Below are 17,502 nucleotides of genomic sequence, written 5' to 3'. Positions count from 1 at the left end.
ATTGTTTTAACTGAATTGAATTTTAATCTTCTAATTCGAGTATCTGCATGATTTCCTCAAATTCTTCAGCCTTAGCTGTACTCTGAACATAAACACGTACAAACTAAATATATAGCATATATTATATACTAGCTTTTTTTAAGGGATACTATATATACTGGCTAGTCACATTATTTTATAAACCACATGTAATATCTTTTCGCAATCATATTTGAATAAGTAGGATTAATATAGATAATAAAATTTTTAAAAAAATATTCAATGTAAATAAATATTAAGACTTGAATCCAAAATGCATAGTTAATTAATCTGGAACCATCTCACTTCATTTATCTATGTCCTTGGTAGTTCATACATGTATACATAGAGGTGGATAATTATAAAAATTAAAAACAGATTGGAGAAATTAAGAAAGAGAGAGAAAGTGAAAGGAGCATAGAAATGTACATATATATTATTTCTGCCCTATTATTGTAGGGTGATTCGCACACTCGCCCGTAACTCGTAAGCAAGAAAAGTCCCTGTTTCTTGGAGAAATAGTATTGGTTTGAAATTAATTAAATAATTCATATTTAATTTTATTCTATTATATGCTTGATCGGCACTGAAGATGTACATCCAACAGTATAGGACAATATGTCATTGTTGAATCCGCCGAGTACTCACTTCCAACGAACGATATGTCAAGTTCCAATTGGCAATGAAGAGTATATAAATAATTAGCTTAAATATATTTTTTATGATAATTTAATGTTTTTTATTTTTATTTTTGTAAAAAAATTATTTTAATCTTTACAAAATATTTTTATTTTGTCTGTTATCCTTAAAGTGTTTTACATAACATTTTTTTCATAATTCAATTCACTTTTGTTTTACTATTGAAAGTTCTATCTAAATTACTTTTAAAAAAAAAATAAAACAAACATATTTTACAAAAGATTAAAATTATAAAAAAAATTACAGAAACAAAAATTTTAAAAAAAATAAATCACAAAAACTAAAAATGTATTTAAGCTTAAATAATTTCACTGAAATTAACAGACACAACAGGCCTTACCTACCAAAATACAGTTTACAAACAAAAAAATGGTTGTTTTAATTATGCATTGAATTATGTATTGAAATTCAACTGCCAGAATTTGGAGTTTCTAATTTGGAATGGTTAGATTGTCAGACTAATGTACAAATGCTAATCGACAAGTCATAGTTGTCAACTGTCAACACAAGAAAAGAGTATATTTGGTTTGAATAAAATATTATCTTATTTTATATATTAAAAAAATTGTATAAGTTTGTTTGTCCTATTTTTGAAATATACTCTTATATTATTAATTAAAATACAATTTAGATACGAGTCACACTGCTTTTCATTAAAAATTCTAAATATTTTTTTTTCTTTTTTTGTTACTTTAATAAATTCTTATAATTAGAAAAAAAATATTTTAAGAATTTCGAACGATATTTATCAATGGTATGGTAAAAACTGTCCGGTCATTACCACGTTTCAAAACTTTTTTCTTTGTCTCTTTTTTCTTTTTATTTTCCTCTTTTCTTTTCTTTAAAATTTGTGCAAAGCACGACTCTACTTCTAGTTTTATCTATATTTATATAATTATATCTACATACCCCTTTCAATCTACCATTTTTATTTGTGTTTTTAAATTGAATTCAATACTTCTTTGAAAGTTAAAAAATAATTTCATAATACAATTTAAACTATTCATTACCGATTAGGGTTAAATAATTTTTGGGTCCCTCAACTATTTCAAATTTTGGCTCAGTCTCTCTTCAATTTTTTTCTCACTTTTAGTTCTTGTCGAATTTTAAATTACTGGGTTTAATCCCTTTAATAAAATTCATTTTTAGTCCTTTATTTATTTTTATTACTCAAAATTTATCTCTGTGAAATTGAACTTTTGCCCTTTTTTCTATGTTTAGACTCTTTTAGGAACTAATTTTGAGTAATAAAAAACAAATAAGGTATTAAAAATGGACAAATATTTTTAGAAAGACTAAAATTAGTCATCCAATGACATGAACTAAAAATATTTTTTTAATAGGAACTAAAAGTTAAAATCTAAAATATTTGAGGGATTAAAAATTTATTTAACCCTATAATTTGTATATTTAAAAAATTATTTATTATGGATTTTAATTATAATAATTTATATATTAATTTTTTATTTATTTATTTTAATTATATAAAATAAATATTTATTTTCATAAATTATCTAAAATACTAGTAGTAAGAAAAAATTAAATATGATATTTTATTAATTATTTATGAAGGTAAAAAGATGTTTTTTCAAAAATAGAGACTATATTTAGTGTTTTTTATTTTATTTTTTTAGGGCCACTTGAATCTAATTTTTATGGAGACAGTCCTGTTAAAGTGAAGAATATCAACAACGTACTTAAAAAACTAACTCTTTGGAGGATTGAATCCATCTTATGTAAAGGAAATTAGGAATATACTATATAAACTAACGACGTATGGAAGAAACTTTTTTAGAAGAGTCAAAACCTACTTTGATCATTTTTATGTTTTAAGGGAATAGTTTCATGACTTCTGACTATGGGAATATTTTCTTTTGGAAAGAAAAAAAAAAAAAAAAAAACTAACTAGAGTGTAGTAACCAAACGGAGAATATTTAGTTCTTGCAGAAGGGGCAAATCCTTCACAATGTCACTAAGGTTTGAATCTCACCAAAAAAAAAAAAGTGTTCATAGTACTTGATCATGTCTAAAAAATGATGCCTTCAAAAGTAGATAATAAAACCAAAAAAACTATAGTTTTGTGTTTTTGGTGTTTTGAACACATTTGTCAATAAGATAAAACTTAGATATAATCTTTGAGATGTCTCTAATTTCATTTTCGAATTAAAATTGGAGTTAATTTCACCTTCATAACTTATAGTAACCTTTAAAGCAAACCTAGGCTGACCTAATTTAAAATTCTCACTATTGTCTGTCGTTTCATAGCCCGCACATTATTTTCTAAACACTCCATTTGTTTGTTGTCTCTCTGGCATGCTTAGTTTCCTCAACAACGTTTTGCTTTGTCTGTATCATGGTCTAAGACACCCACTAAAATTGAGTTAAGGAACTCTATAATGTTCCATGACATAGAGTTTAAAATTCATATACTACCGATGATTTTACACATTCAAGCGATTAGTCACAATAAAAATAGTTTTATAACTTAAAAAATTAATTACTATAAAAATCAACATGACCATATATGAAAATCTCTAGTCTCTACAATGAAAAAACTCTTTACGCGCTTGTGAGAGGGCATATACTATTTTCTTAAACATAATGTACTACAATTTTTTTTGTCATTGATTTAGTAATAATTTGCAAAGCGGCCAAAAACAATAGGGCAAATAATGTCTTTGATAGTCACGTAGTTTTAGTGCAACTAGTAGAGATACCAAGCTTTGTTTTAATCCAACTTTTGCTTTATCCATTTAATTCCAAAAATGTCAACGCTAAAGAATCTCCCTATAAATACCAACAAACATGGATTCTTCAAAAGTCATATAAGAGAGGAAAAAAAAGAAGCAATAGCACTCCTTGTATCATGAAAATTGAGAGCAGCAACATTATGCTCTAAGGTTTGATTTTAATTTGTCTCACTAATAATACTTTGTGTGAGATCAATGGAGGGCAGTGACACACCTAGAGTTGATGCTCAACGAGTGAGTAGTGGTTTCAACATGTGGAGGAGCCATTGCATGGGTGTTTTCTCAACTTCTGAACGTGAAGAAGATGAGGAAACTCTAAAGTGTGTTGCAATAGAGAGACTCCTTGCAAAGGCACGCATTATTAGGAGAAGAGACCTCAACCAAGTTGAAGGAAAAGGAGAAGAAGTTGACATCAAGCAATTAGAGTTATCAGAGAGAAAGAGTCTTCTAGAGAGACTTGTGAAGATACCAGAAGAAGAAAATGAGAGGTTCTTGTTGAAACTCAAGGAAAGGATGGACAGGTGAGTCTTAATAGAATTCATGATTGACACCACCAATTTGATGAAGTTTTTGCCTATTTGAAAACATTTTCTGCTTTCAATTTTAATTACAAAATTGTCACCATGTTTGTTTTTCTTTGCCCTGTTTTGTTAAATTTCTTAAAAGCACTCAGAGGATAAAAAGAAAACTAGATCAACTATACTTCTCTCATAAGTTAAAATTAACTTATGCACAAGTTAAAATATTTTTTTGTAAAAGTTAAATGAAAGGATTTTTATAAAAGTTGAAGTGTATAAGTTGATTTTAAAGTATGAGAGAAACTTACCTTCTTGTTTTCTTCTGCTATAGGTACTTATTAAGAAGCTTATGCATGCAGAGTCTTTTCTTTATTATAGTTTGAGAGTTGAAGCAATGTCTTCCACTCGTTTGAAAACACCCGAATTCTGAAGCGTTGACTTGGAAAATTTGATTATGATATCTTACATTTGTTATGTGAAACTAAACTTGCAGAGTTGGGCTTGAAATTCCAACAATTGAAGTTCGATTTGAGCATTTAAATGTTGAAGCACAAGTTTATGCTGGAAGCAGGGCATTTCCTACATTAATAAACTTCTTTGTGAATTTGCTTGAGGTAATTCAAATCTCACATAATGTTCCCTCCCTTATTCATATCATTGTTTTTATCTCCAATTTTTTATTTTGTTCTGTCTTTTTTTTGTTAAGGGGTTCTTAAATTCTCTTCACACAATTCGAAGTCCAAAGAAACCGCTACATATCCTTCAGAATGTTAGTGGAATCATAAAGCCTAGAAGGTGATTTCAAAGCAATTTCTTTGTTAGTCAGTTTGAACTTTTGGTCGATTTTGCTAAAAATATCCATTGTAAACTGTCCATTTAGATATAAGGGGTCTAGCTTAGTTGGTTGAATAGGATACATGAGTTGTTGTAAATTCCTTTATACCTGTCTTCAATTCCTACGAATAAAAAAAACCTGTCCATTTAGATCTTTTCTTGTTCTGATGATGAGTTTCTTTTTGCAGAATGACATTGCTTTTAGGGCCACCAAGCTCTGGAAAGACCACTTTGCTGTTAGCGTTGGCTGGAAGACTTGGTAAAGATTTGAAGGTAAGGAAACCAATTTTAATTATGATAGCCTTAAGAGATTAAATAACAATTCTCTAATTATAATAACCATAGTTTGCAGTTAAGTAATTCTTGAATTATAATAACTAATATCATTTGAGATTAAACCTCAGCATTCTGGGAGAGTAACATACAATGGGCATGGACTTGAAGAGTTTGTGCCACAAAGGACATCAGCTTATGTAAGTCAACGTGATAATCACATTGGAGAAATGACTGTGAGAGAAACATTAGCTTTCTCTGCCAGATGTCAAGGAATTGGACAGAATTACGGTAACCGCAAAAAAAAAAAAAAAAAAAACCTTTTAAATAAATTCAAATCTTTTATAAGGCTATTAATCTGAATTTTGAAATATATTACTTTGCAGAAATTTTGACGGACCTATTGAGAAGAGAGAAGGAAGCAAATATTGAACCAGATCCTGATATTGATGCCTATATGAAGGTTAGAAATAAGATTGAAAAGGAAGACTTTAATCTTTATGTTTGAAATGCTGAACACACTGAATTGTGAAGAAGCTGCATTGTTTCTTGTTGTTCATTGCAGGCAGCAGCACTAGAAGGAAAGCAGACCAGTGTGGTCATTGACTACATTCTCAAGGTAAAAAAAGTGAAGATTCATAGCTATAGAAAACTTGTGATTTTGTGAAACATAAAAAGTCTTTTATATTCTCTTATAAAATCCTGCAGGTTTTAGGACTTGAAGTGTGTGCTGACATCATGGTAGGAGATGAAATGATAAGAGGTATCTCGGGAGGGCAGAAAAAGCGACTCACAACAGGTAGACTCTTGTAGACAAGAAAAACATGACAAAAATTTGACACTTGATCAATTTGAAATTTTTAATAATGATGTTGATTGATTGAAATTGTTTGGTGAATAATGCTTAGGCGAGATGCTGGTTGGACCTATAAGGGTGTTTTTCATGGATGAGATATCAACCGGTTTGGACAGTTCCACAACTTTTCAAATAATCAACTCTATCCAGCAATCCATCCATATTCTGAATGGAACTGCACTTGTGTCTCTGCTACAGCCAGCCCCAGAAACTTATGAACTATTTGATGATATAATACTATTAACAGATGGCCAAATTGTGTACCAAGGACCAAGAGAAAATGTACTTGAGTTTTTTGAATCAACGGGATTCAAGTGTCCTGAAAGAAAAGGAGTAGCTGATTTCTTACAAGAAGTATGACTGTGATTCACATAGTCTTGCTTTCAAAACTTTTCTCTCTTTTTAAAGATGTAGAGTTAATTTTTTTTTTCTCTTGATGTGCAAAATAGGTGACATCAAGAAAAGATCAATGGCAATATTGGGCGCATAAAGAAGAACCTTATAGCTTTGTCACTGTCAAGAATTTTGCTGAAGCCTTCCAGTCATTTCACATAGGTCAACAACTTGGAGATGAGTTGGCCAATCCTTTTGACAAGTCTAAATGTCATCCATATGCATTGACCACAAAGAACTATGGTGTTAAGAAGAAGGAGCTGTTGAAGGCTTGTGCTAGCAGAGAATTTTTGCTTATGAAGCGCAATTCCTTCGTCTACATATTCAAAGCCACACAAGTGAGTATCATTCAAGCACTAATGAGCCTATTTGGATAAACTTCTCCAGAAGAACTTCTAGGAGAAGAAAAAATGAAATAAGCTTTTCCATAAGCTAAAATTAGCTTATTAGCTCATGCATAAGCTAATTTGTAGACGCTCTATCATACAGCTTATCCAAAAGTTGATTTTTAACTTATGCATAAGCTAATTTTAGTCCAAAACTGTGTAGTTCAATTTTCCTTTTTTTTTTTGTATTTTATGTGTCCTTAAGCATGTCTTGTTCTTCCTTTTCAGCTTACTTATTTAGCTATATTGACAACAACATTATTTCTACGAACCAAGATGAGCCGCAATACCTTGGCGGATGCAGAAGCTTACATGGGTGCTCTATTCTTCACAGTCACTGTTGCTCTGTTCAATGGAATATCAGAACTGAATATGGCCGTCATGAAACTTCCTGTCTTTTACAAGCAAAGAGACCAGCTTTTTTACCCTTCATGGGCATATTCTTTTCCACCATGGATCCTCAAAATACCAATAACCCTTGTTGAAGTTTTCATCTGGGAGTGTATTGCTTATTATGCTATTGGCTTTGATCCAAATATTGGAAGGCAAGAAGAAACTATGATCATTGCTCCTCAACTATGCTACTAATTACTTACTCATTTTTTGGAATCTAATGAGAAATCTTATTGGCAGGCTTCTAAAACAGTACTTGGTAATCTTTTGCATTAACCTGATGGCATCAGGGCTTTTTCGGATGATGGCTGCATTAGGAAGGAATATTGTAGTGGCAAACACTGCTGGGACATTTGCACTGCTTGCAGTTACAGCCTTTGGAGGATTTGTGATTTCACGAAGTAAGAAAATGTTTATGTAACTGTTGAAAAGTTGTCTTTAATTGTGGCCACCCCTAACTTGCTTTAATAATGGCCTTTCTGAGCTGGCCTTCATTCCAGCCTCCAGCACCTTCATTGTGCTAGGGGTGTATGTAGTCCCACATTGTCTTGAGATATGGCCTAAGTAGTGGTTATATAATGATCTATACCTGTTCAAAATTTCAATATTTCATTAATTGATCTATTACAATTTACGAGGGCAAGCCTTGACACAGCAGTAAAGTTGTGCCTTGGTGACCGATTTATCATAAGTTCGAATCCTGAAACAAACTCTTTAAATGCAAGAGTAAGGCTGCATAGAATAACCCTCTCTCATACCTTAGCATAGTGAGCAGCCTCCGCGAACTAGGGTACATTCGTTTTGATCTATTACAATTTACAAGGAATGTATTTATAAAGTACAAAGACACTAGCTCTAACTAGCTGACAGCTGTTGTAACTAACTGAGGTAGCTCTAAGCTACCCACAGGTCTATACTACTAACAGTATAACCTATAAAACATATACACTATCACTTATAAGACTTCGGCAAGCCTCACTTACAAGCTAGTTTTTTGAGGCTGAGTTAGAACCTAAATCCAAATTATAAGATGATATTAAAGTCCATCCAAAATCTGTTAATGGGTTACTTCTATTTCTCTAGGCTCTAGATGAATTTTTTAAGCAAGGTTTTAAATTGCAGTCGCAGACCTTTTCTAAAACCATGTTCATTGGGATGGGGTGTGAGTTTGAGTAAGACCCTAAGATCAAATGTTTCAAAATTGGCTTATTTAATGAACTTTTCCTATGATTAAACTGTAATTTTGCATCAGAGGATGTGCACAAATGGTTGCTGTGGGGTTACTTTTCCTCACCACTGATGTATGGACAGGCTGCTATAGCTGTGAATGAATTTCTTGGGCATAGTTGGAGAAAGGTAATCATACCCTCTGTCCTTAATGGTGAAGATATTCTATGAAAAGAATGAGCATTGGGAAAAGATATTTATATAAGACAACTGGCTGAGATGTTTTGCAGGTTAGTCCTAATTCCAATGAAACATTGGGAGTATTGATACTGAGATCTCATGGATTTTTCCCTGAAGCTTATTGGTATTGGATTGGAATAGGAGCATTGATTGGTTATGCTTTTCTGTTTAATTTTCTCTTCACCTTGGCTTTGCAATATCTCAATCGTAAGTACCATCTTTGAGTTGTGATCTTTAGTAGCACTTCTTTTCTGATCACAAATGCATTCTGTTCATTGAATATGTTGCTGCTGCAGCATTCAGAAATTATCAATCAGGGCTACCCCAAGAGAAGCTGCTCGAGAGAAATGCTTCAACAGCTGAAGAGTTCAATCAGTTACAAGCAAGAAAGAGCTCTTCTGGTGAGTCAATTAGCTCTAAGCTATAGGTTCTATGTTTGTAGCTTGACTTTTGGTATTTAAGCCATAACACAATTATTCTGATGAAAAAACAGATACAAAGATGGAAGAAGTTGGTGAAAATAACAAAGCTACTGATAGAGGAAAGAGAGGCATGGTTCTTCCTTTTCAACCTCTATCGCTCACTTTTGATGAGATAAGATACTCAGTAGACATGCCACAGGTACCTTATGTTAAGATATAATATTTCAATTAACTTCTCATATATATGTTATTGGTTGTATACTTGTATTTAAAAGGTTAAAGTACTTGTTTGATCCTGTGTTATAAAACTTAAGTTTTAGTCCCTGATAGGGCTTATAGGGACTAAAACTAAAGTCACATAATAACAGCATGGACCAATGTGTACTAATAAGGGTGTATAGGGACTAAAACTTAGGTTTTCTTTCTTTTTTTTTTGTATACAGGAACTGATTCCTAAATAAGTGTCACGTATAAGGAGTAAAATGATTAGTTTAAAATATGTTTGTGTGTTTTCTTCAACTTTTTGACCATGTTATCTTGATTGTAGGAAATGAAAAGTGAAGGAATCTCTGAGGATCGTCTAGAACTTTTGAAGGGTATTAGTGGTGCTTTTAGGCCAGGAGTACTAACAGCTCTGATGGGTATAAGTGGTGCTGGCAAGACTACTCTACTGGATGTTTTAGCTGGGAGGAAAACTAGCGGATACATCGAAGGAAGCATCACAATATCCGGATACCCAAAGAACCAAGAAACATTTGCTCGCATAGCAGGATACTGTGAACAATTTGATATCCACTCGCCCAATGTCACAGTTTATGAATCTTTGCTATATTCTGCATGGCTTCGTTTATCTCCCAAAGTTGATAAAGCAACTAGAAAGGTAGTTCAGGACAATTTTCATCTTTGTAGAGGCATGAATGTCATGATTTTAAACTAGATTCAAATATCATAATATTGTTCAACAGCAAACAAGAAGAAAAGTTTTATCCCACTAGGTGAAGTCAAATACATGGATCACACAATGCATTTAATGGATTAAGTTAAAGACCAAAGTATCATAGTATTGCTCAAAGTGCAGAAAAGTCTATCAATGATCAGCTACCTTAAAAAAGTACTGACATGTGGTTTTGGAAGTACAACTTATTAACTTCAAATCACTTATGCAGATGTTCATTGAGGAAGTTATGGAACTTGTAGAGCTTAATTCATTAAGAGAAGCACTTGTTGGATTGCCAGGAGAGACTGGACTGTCGACGGAGCAGCGCAAGAGGCTTACAATTGCAGTTGAACTTGTCGCCAACCCATCAATAATTTTCATGGATGAGCCAACCTCTGGCCTTGATGCTAGGGCAGCTGCAATTGTGATGAGAACTGTGAGGAACACCGTGGACACAGGACGCACTGTGGTTTGCACCATCCACCAACCAAGTATCGATATATTCGATGCCTTTGATGAGGTAAGAAGTCTAACTATCCTGTTTTGAGTACTTTTTAGGATCCAATTGCAAGGTATGGGACTTGAGTCTTGCATTGGAAGTATGAGATTCTAGTGTGGAATTTATAAGGCCTCGGACTCTCAGTGGTGTGATTCTCCCAAGGTTCTTATCAATACTAAGTTTGAAATAGTTAAGTACTTCAATGTCAACCTTTTCAGCTGCTACTTCTGAAATTGGGAGGGGAGCAGATATATGATGGTCCAATAGGAAACAACTCTTCCAATCTGATCCAGTACTTTGAGGTGAGTCTAGTGTCAACGAGATAGAGAATATTAGTTGCTTCTATAGCATTAACATGTTTAGTTTATCTATTATTATAGGCTATTCAAGGAATTCCTCAGATCAAAGATGGTTATAATCCAGCAACTTGGATGTTGGAAGTTACATCAGCAGCAAAAGAGGCAAATCTTAAGGTTGACTTCACAGAAGTGTACAAAAATTCAGAACTACACAGGTTAGAATCCTGACTTGAACTATATTATGATTGATAACATATATAAAGAGCACATGTAGGGATGGAAATCAGCAATTATTTTGATCCTTTAGATGTTTTAAGTCAAAGCTTCAAAGTCCAATGTGTCTAACTCAGAAGACCGGACCAAAACTGGATGTTCTCCTGGTGGAGAATTCTCGTATAAATACAATTTAAGTACAAGCTGTCAAGCTGATTTTCAGACCACTAAATTAGCTAAACTGCCATATATACATTTGCTCTACAGCAGATTATCCTAATTAAGAGAATCACAGTTACAAATAAATGTACAATGGCATATAATTTGCATTTGCCATGAATTCCATTGTCACAATGTTCCATAATCATGAGAACACAGGGGTACCTCAAAAAAAAAAATGAGATCACAAGGTTATTTTTTTCAATTTCTATTTTTACAAATAAATAATTGCGAAAGGTCATCTTATTTTAACTTCATTTTTTTCAAAGATTTATACCAGAAACAATGAAACATGATTTTGTTATTTTCACCGTTTCTTATATAAGTCTTTGAAAATAGAAAACAAAGTAAAATTAAAATGGCACTCTCACAAATAATTGCGAATACAAGAAATAAAAACAAAATGTTTTCTCAAAGAAAACTGGTCTTTTAATGCAGTAGTGTTGAAAGATCTTGAATTGGTTCTGATACTTCCCATTGTTCATCAGGAGAAACAAACAATTGATCCAGGAGCTTAGTTCACCTTCTCAAGGTTCAAAAGATCTATACTTTGATAGTCAGTATTCACAAAGTTTCGTGGCACAATTCATAGCTTGCCTATGGAAACAGCATTTGTCATATTGGAGGAACACATCATATACCGCAGTTAGACTCCTATTTACAACAATGGCAGGTTTATTGATGGGGGTGATTTTTTTGGACGTTGGCAAGAAAAGGTATTTGGAAAATAAAACAACACATTATATAATAACTAAGTAGTTTAATTTTGATATATATAATATCGGTTAAATGATCCTATACTGAGAATCAATTAGAAATTATTTTGTCTATAACTTTTAAAGAATTTTAATTTATAACCAAAGCATAATTAGATCACAATATAAAAAACCTCAGTCTATTCCAATTAAATTTATAACTAAAGCATGAAAATGAAATTCAAGACAAATTTTTAATTACCATTTGAAATCAATAGTCACAGGAGAAAGGAGCAAGATGTTTTCAACGCAATGGGTTCAATGTATGCTGCTGTTACCTCCATTGGGGTTATAAATGGTGCCTCAGTGCAGCCTATAGTAGCAATTGAGAGAAATGTATTCTATAGGGAGAGAGCTGCAGGAATGTATTCAGCTTTGCCATATGCTCTTGCACAGGTATTACTACAGCTCAGTTGACAAATAGTCTTCTTTTTTTGTGTGAACCATTTATCATCTTTGTTAATAACTAATTTCTATCGAAAAATTTGAGTGACCACTTTTGGTAAGATCTCTCTAGACACAACATTAAAACTGGAGACCTTACTGAAGAGATTAGTAAGATTCGAATGCAGTTATACTTGAACTAATGTAGTGTTGGTAATTGGAAAATAGTTATTACAATCACGTAAAGTAATAAATCCTTAAAAATAATTCATAAGATAAAACCCAAATAGATATTTATGAGTATAAATGTAAAATAAAAATATTTTACAAATTTATTGCACTCCTAATTTACTTTTCAATCTATAGATTTCTTAGAATATGATTCTTATATATAAACTGATAAATTAACAATATATCCACTCTTTTTGAATTAAAATACCTCATAAGCTTAACTCAGTTTAAATCAAAGGTAGACGGTACATTCTCCCTCTTTCTACACTTACTAGGACACATCATTGTCCAAGCTAGGGTGAGTTGTTAAGGACTCATGAAAATTAATAGTTGAAACTCAGGGCTTGTATATCATCAATTACAGGTTATTATAGAGCTTCCCCACATCTTGGCTCAGGCTCTGATATATGGTCTCATAGTATATGCCATGATGGGGTTCGAATGGACAACATCAAAGGTCTTCTGGTATCTCTACTACACTTACTTTACTTTCCTATACTACACTTTCTATGGTATGATGACCATGGCCATAACTCCTAACCCACATGTTGCGGCCATATTGTCCACCTCATTCTATGCAATATGGTGCCTTTTCTCAGGCTTCATCATTCCCTTATCGGTGAGTTACAACTTTGAGTTTAATTTTGATATAATATTTGTATAATTTACTAAGTCAATCAATTATTAATTATCCTTTGAAAAACTTTACATATAGTTTTATAGGTGTTTGAAAAAATTTACATATAATTTTATAGGTGTTGTATGTACTGTCCAATTAAAATTAAAGTTTCATATTGGTAATATGTTTACTTCTTTAATGTAAACATTTTTTTCACATAATTTTGAGGTAAAACTCTAATTTTAGTTGGAGAATAATATATATAACACTTATAGAACTATGTATGTAAGTTTTTTTTCTTATAATATATATAATTTATAAAAGAATTATTACAAAAATCAATAATCTAGTCATACATCAATATTTCCCAAAAAAAATATGACAATCTTAGATAATACTAACTTTTTTTATTATCAGTGCATTTACTAATTAAATTTTCCAACTTATGCTAACATCATTTTTATATATAACTTGAAACTTATTTTGAAAACAAAATATGACAGAGAATACCCGTATGGTGGAAATGGTACTATTGGATTTGCCCTGTTTCATGGACCTTGTATGGATTGGTGGCTTCCCAATATGGAGATGACATGGACAAACTTGAAAATGGTCAAAGGATTGATGAATTTGTGAAGAGTTATTTTGGGTTTGAACATGATTTTCTAGGAGTAGTTGCAATTGTGGTGGCTGGTTTCTCAGTGTTGTTTGCACTTATCTTCGCCTTTGGAATCAAAGTATTCAACTTTCAAAAACGATGAAATCATCGCAATGCTTCTCAATCCAGAGCTTTTATGCATCCATTTGAAGCATTGAGTCTATGTTCTCAAATCTTAGTCAAAATAATTTATATGAAAAACGCCTACTCGTGACGGCTGAACTGAATTTTGCAATTCCTTTGTAAGATTCGTTCATAGTATATAAATTGGTCCACTTGTACTTAATTTTCATGCAACCAATATATTACCTTAAAGAGATTTTTTTTTTAAAGTTCTTCAAGCATGAACCATTCAGCCCAATTTTTTTTTTAATTTTGCTTATACGAAATTTTGCTTCTTCTTTTTTTTTTATATATAACAAATTGATCAAAAGGCTTAACTTTTACAATGGTTCAACCTAAAAAAAATATATATGCATAAGAAGGTAATATAAATGGCAAAGAGAATTGTGACACCCTCTACCCCTCACATATATATTAATAAAGGAATAAAAATTCAAATATTAATTAAAAGTATTTTTAAAACATTTTTAAATACAAGCTTTTCAAATGGGTAAAAGGCTCACATTCACTTTCTTCTACATCATATTCAAACTTGTCCAAATAAATAATAAAGTCATCTCGACTCAAAGAAAGTCATATAAGTCTCATACAATTAATATAGAACCAATATCCTAATGTCACATCCTATCAGAGCGTGGTGTTCCCGTGTCCTCTAGCATGAGGTTCTTCATAGTCATCCACCTATTCATCTGCTCCCCCGAACACAAGTTCAAGATCATCACAGGATCCAAACACAACAACACACAGGGAGTGAGTTATCACATTCCTAGCTAATAGAGAAACAAGACAATTAAATATACATATTATATAAATGAGATACCACTTGCTTAAACATAGCTCACGTAACTTCACCACTTCGTCATTCAAAATTCACTTTTCAATTATCAATCACATTACACAAGAATCCCACACTTCGATCAAGATATAATAACACATCAATTAGCAAGCATATGCAATAATTATGCTAAGACTCAATTCTATATGCAATGTGGTACCATGTCAGTGAAAAACCACCCTGGGGCGCTTAGGAGTACATAACAAGACACACCACACAATGGGTTTGTCAGGTCACTCTCACTAAGTAAGATCATAGGGAGACCAGTCAGGGTCACGATGTTTTGCAAGAATGCTCCAACCATATGAGATCAGCATAGGCTTAAAGGAGCACTCAAACCCGGTGACCCCCAAGGCCTACACTCCAAAGAGTCCGTCAGGGCCTCTCCCTCCTGATTCAGGTCCAACCCCTAAAATAATTTTTTTTTTTACATGCAGACACTGCTCATGAATTATACAATACCCACGACCTTACACTCGTGTTTTAAACACGTTCAACACAATTGCGCTACGATTTAACATTGGTTCCTAAATAGGAAACCTACATTTTCTCTTTAACACTGCGCATCAACGCTTTTCTCAAGATAACGCTGGTCGGGTATTGTACAATTCATAGCTTACAACACAAGTAATTTCACATCAAGTGTTAACTACACACTTATCCACAACTAGAACTCATTCACAATTTCACATCTCATAGTGTCACAATCCACCATCACATGTTTACACGTATCTCACAAATTAACACATGTTCAACTTTACACTTATACTCAATCTCAATAACAATATTATAATCTCAAAGCAACATGTTATTCTACAATTCATCACATACTCACAATTTGAATTATCATTTCATGTCCTCAATATAACAATTTATATAAAAGACTATCACAACATGAGGACTAAAACCCCTCAAATAATATTACACAATCATATCCAAATCATAGGTCCAAATATACAATATCAAGAGCACAATTTATTAAGCAATTTTCATCAGGACATCAATATTTTATTTATAATCATAAAGGAAAAATTGCAATTTAACAAACATCCCAAAATAAAATCTCAATTTAATCCTCTAAGGATCTCTACACATGTTCTCACTAATCTCCAACTGTGAATAACTCATCCCTTACCTCTAAGCGGGCTCACGTGTCTTCAGCCAGCGATAGCAATATCTCTAGCGGTTCCCGGAAATTCTTTCAATTATTCATCCGACTGCTCCGATAGAATTCCCAAACGTCAGAGAGACGGAGAAGAGATTGAAACCTCCACTTGTACTGTCTTCATACGATTCCTTTTTCTCCCTCCACGAATATTATCTCGCAAATTCCAACGGTGGAAGCGTGCGGTATTGAATTTCGAATAACATATCCAAATTTCACAATAATCCAACGGTTAACGAAACCGGGATCGTAGTTTTACCAAGACAGCTCTGGGTTTCTACGGGAAAGAAAAAGGCTACAATGCGAAGGGTGTTTCTCTCAGTTCAGACATGATATCGAAATTCCCAACGGTGAGAATGCTCGGAATTGTGTTGCGAACATGATACTCAAATTTCACGACGATCCAACGGTGAACGGGTTCGAGATCGTCGTTTTTCTGAGACTGGTTTGGTGGGCTGCGGGAAAAAGAAAGGGTTTTGAGAGGAGAAGGGGAAAAACGAAAATGAGGCCAAAAGGAGGCAGCTGACTTAACATAACTATTTATACCTAGGGTACTCAGCCTATTATTTTCTCTATATTTATTTATTTATTTATTTATTACTAAAAAGCTTTTTAAATTTATTTATGAAAAATTGGGATGTTACAAGAATAAAGAAGGATGTTACTCAATATTTCCAACAAAGGAAGTGTTGATCCTAGAATCGGAGCTCTGATACCAAATGATATGAACCCTCATGGCACAAGGGCTGACTTAGAATCGTCTAGGATTAAACCTTGATGAAAAATGCGGAAATTGATTAAGGAAAGGATGGAAAATAAGGTGGTTAATTTCGTGGGTCTTAATAAGGTGGTTCTTGGCATAAAATGGATGAATGGGATGGTAAAATGTAGGTTAAGTGGTGGCTGGACAGAAATATAGAAATGACAATAACTGAAGCTACAGGGCTCCAAATGAGGTGATTCCAAAACGAGGTGAAAGGTCTCGTTTTGAAACTAAATTTAGGCTCAAGAATCACTTAATTTGAGTGCGTAAAATGGGAGTTATGGCCACGAGATAATTCTGGGTAGAGGTGAATTTTCTGAAATTGTGGTTTGAAAGAACAAGGGTGAAGATGAAAGAAAGGAAAGAATCACTCTTTCCAGCGAGGGCAACACACAAAGGTTGTGAAAGTCCTTTGATACAGTCAGGGTGTTCTTGAATCACTCAAGAATTTAGGAGAATCACTCTCACTAAGATAAAAGAGATAAACTCTAATTTTCTTCATAGTCATCCACCTATTCATCTGCTCCCCCGAACACAAAGTTCAAGATCATCACAGGATCCAAACACAAACAGCAAATCGAGAGTGAGTTATCACATTGCTAACTACTAGAGAGAAACAACACAACATATAGTAGCCAAATACAATTTACTTAGCATATCTCACATTATTTCATCACTTTGTCATTCATCAATCACAATTTTCATCCATTAATCACACCTTTCAATCATCAATCATTATACACAGGAATCACACACTCCGATCAAGACATAATAACACATCAATTTCATAATAAACAATTAGCAAGCGTATGTGACAGTTATGCTAAGACTCAAACCTATATGCAATGTGGTA

The 17,502-nt window shown here is 32.8% G+C and overlaps 1 protein-coding gene across 1 annotated transcript; it reads left to right on the top strand.

Annotated features, from left to right (window-relative positions):
* Nucleotides 1–3,565: 3,565 nt before the first annotated feature.
* On the top strand, nt 3,566–14,055 carry LOC100800368 (pleiotropic drug resistance protein 1). The gene is made up of 24 exons (XM_014769609.3): nt 3,566–3,988; nt 4,479–4,599; nt 4,692–4,780; nt 5,008–5,092; nt 5,224–5,383; nt 5,479–5,555; nt 5,658–5,711; nt 5,801–5,891; nt 6,001–6,302; nt 6,398–6,679; nt 6,956–7,272; nt 7,361–7,521; nt 8,373–8,476; nt 8,578–8,734; nt 8,824–8,928; nt 9,021–9,148; nt 9,497–9,829; nt 10,116–10,406; nt 10,604–10,687; nt 10,766–10,899; nt 11,605–11,832; nt 12,090–12,267; nt 12,851–13,105; nt 13,609–14,055. The coding sequence occupies exons 1-24, from the start codon at nt 3,663–3,665 to the stop codon at nt 13,864–13,866; spliced, it is 4,320 nt and encodes a 1,439-aa protein (XP_014625095.1). The 5' UTR covers nt 3,566–3,662; the 3' UTR covers nt 13,867–14,055.
* The last annotated feature ends 3,447 nt before the right edge of the window (nt 14,056–17,502 follow it).

This window comes from Glycine max, chromosome 17 (genome assembly GCF_000004515.6).
Source record: "Glycine max cultivar Williams 82 chromosome 17, Glycine_max_v4.0, whole genome shotgun sequence".
Taxonomy (NCBI): domain Eukaryota; kingdom Viridiplantae; phylum Streptophyta; class Magnoliopsida; order Fabales; family Fabaceae; genus Glycine; species Glycine max.
This window is presented reverse-complemented; position numbering and strand designations above follow the sequence as displayed.

Bases quoted from the DNA above. Each gene is read 5' to 3' on its own strand.
- LOC100800368 (XM_014769609.3), top strand. From the start codon at position 3,663: ATGGAGGGCAGTGACACACCTAGAGTTGATGCTCAACGAGTGAGTAGT. The intron at 7,273-7,360 runs GCAAGAAGAAAC...TCTTATTGGCAG, and splicing joins TTTGATCCAAATATTGGAAG to GCTTCTAAAACAGTACTTGG. The intron at 8,929-9,020 runs GTGAGTCAATTA...ATGAAAAAACAG, and splicing joins AGCAAGAAAGAGCTCTTCTG to ATACAAAGATGGAAGAAGTT.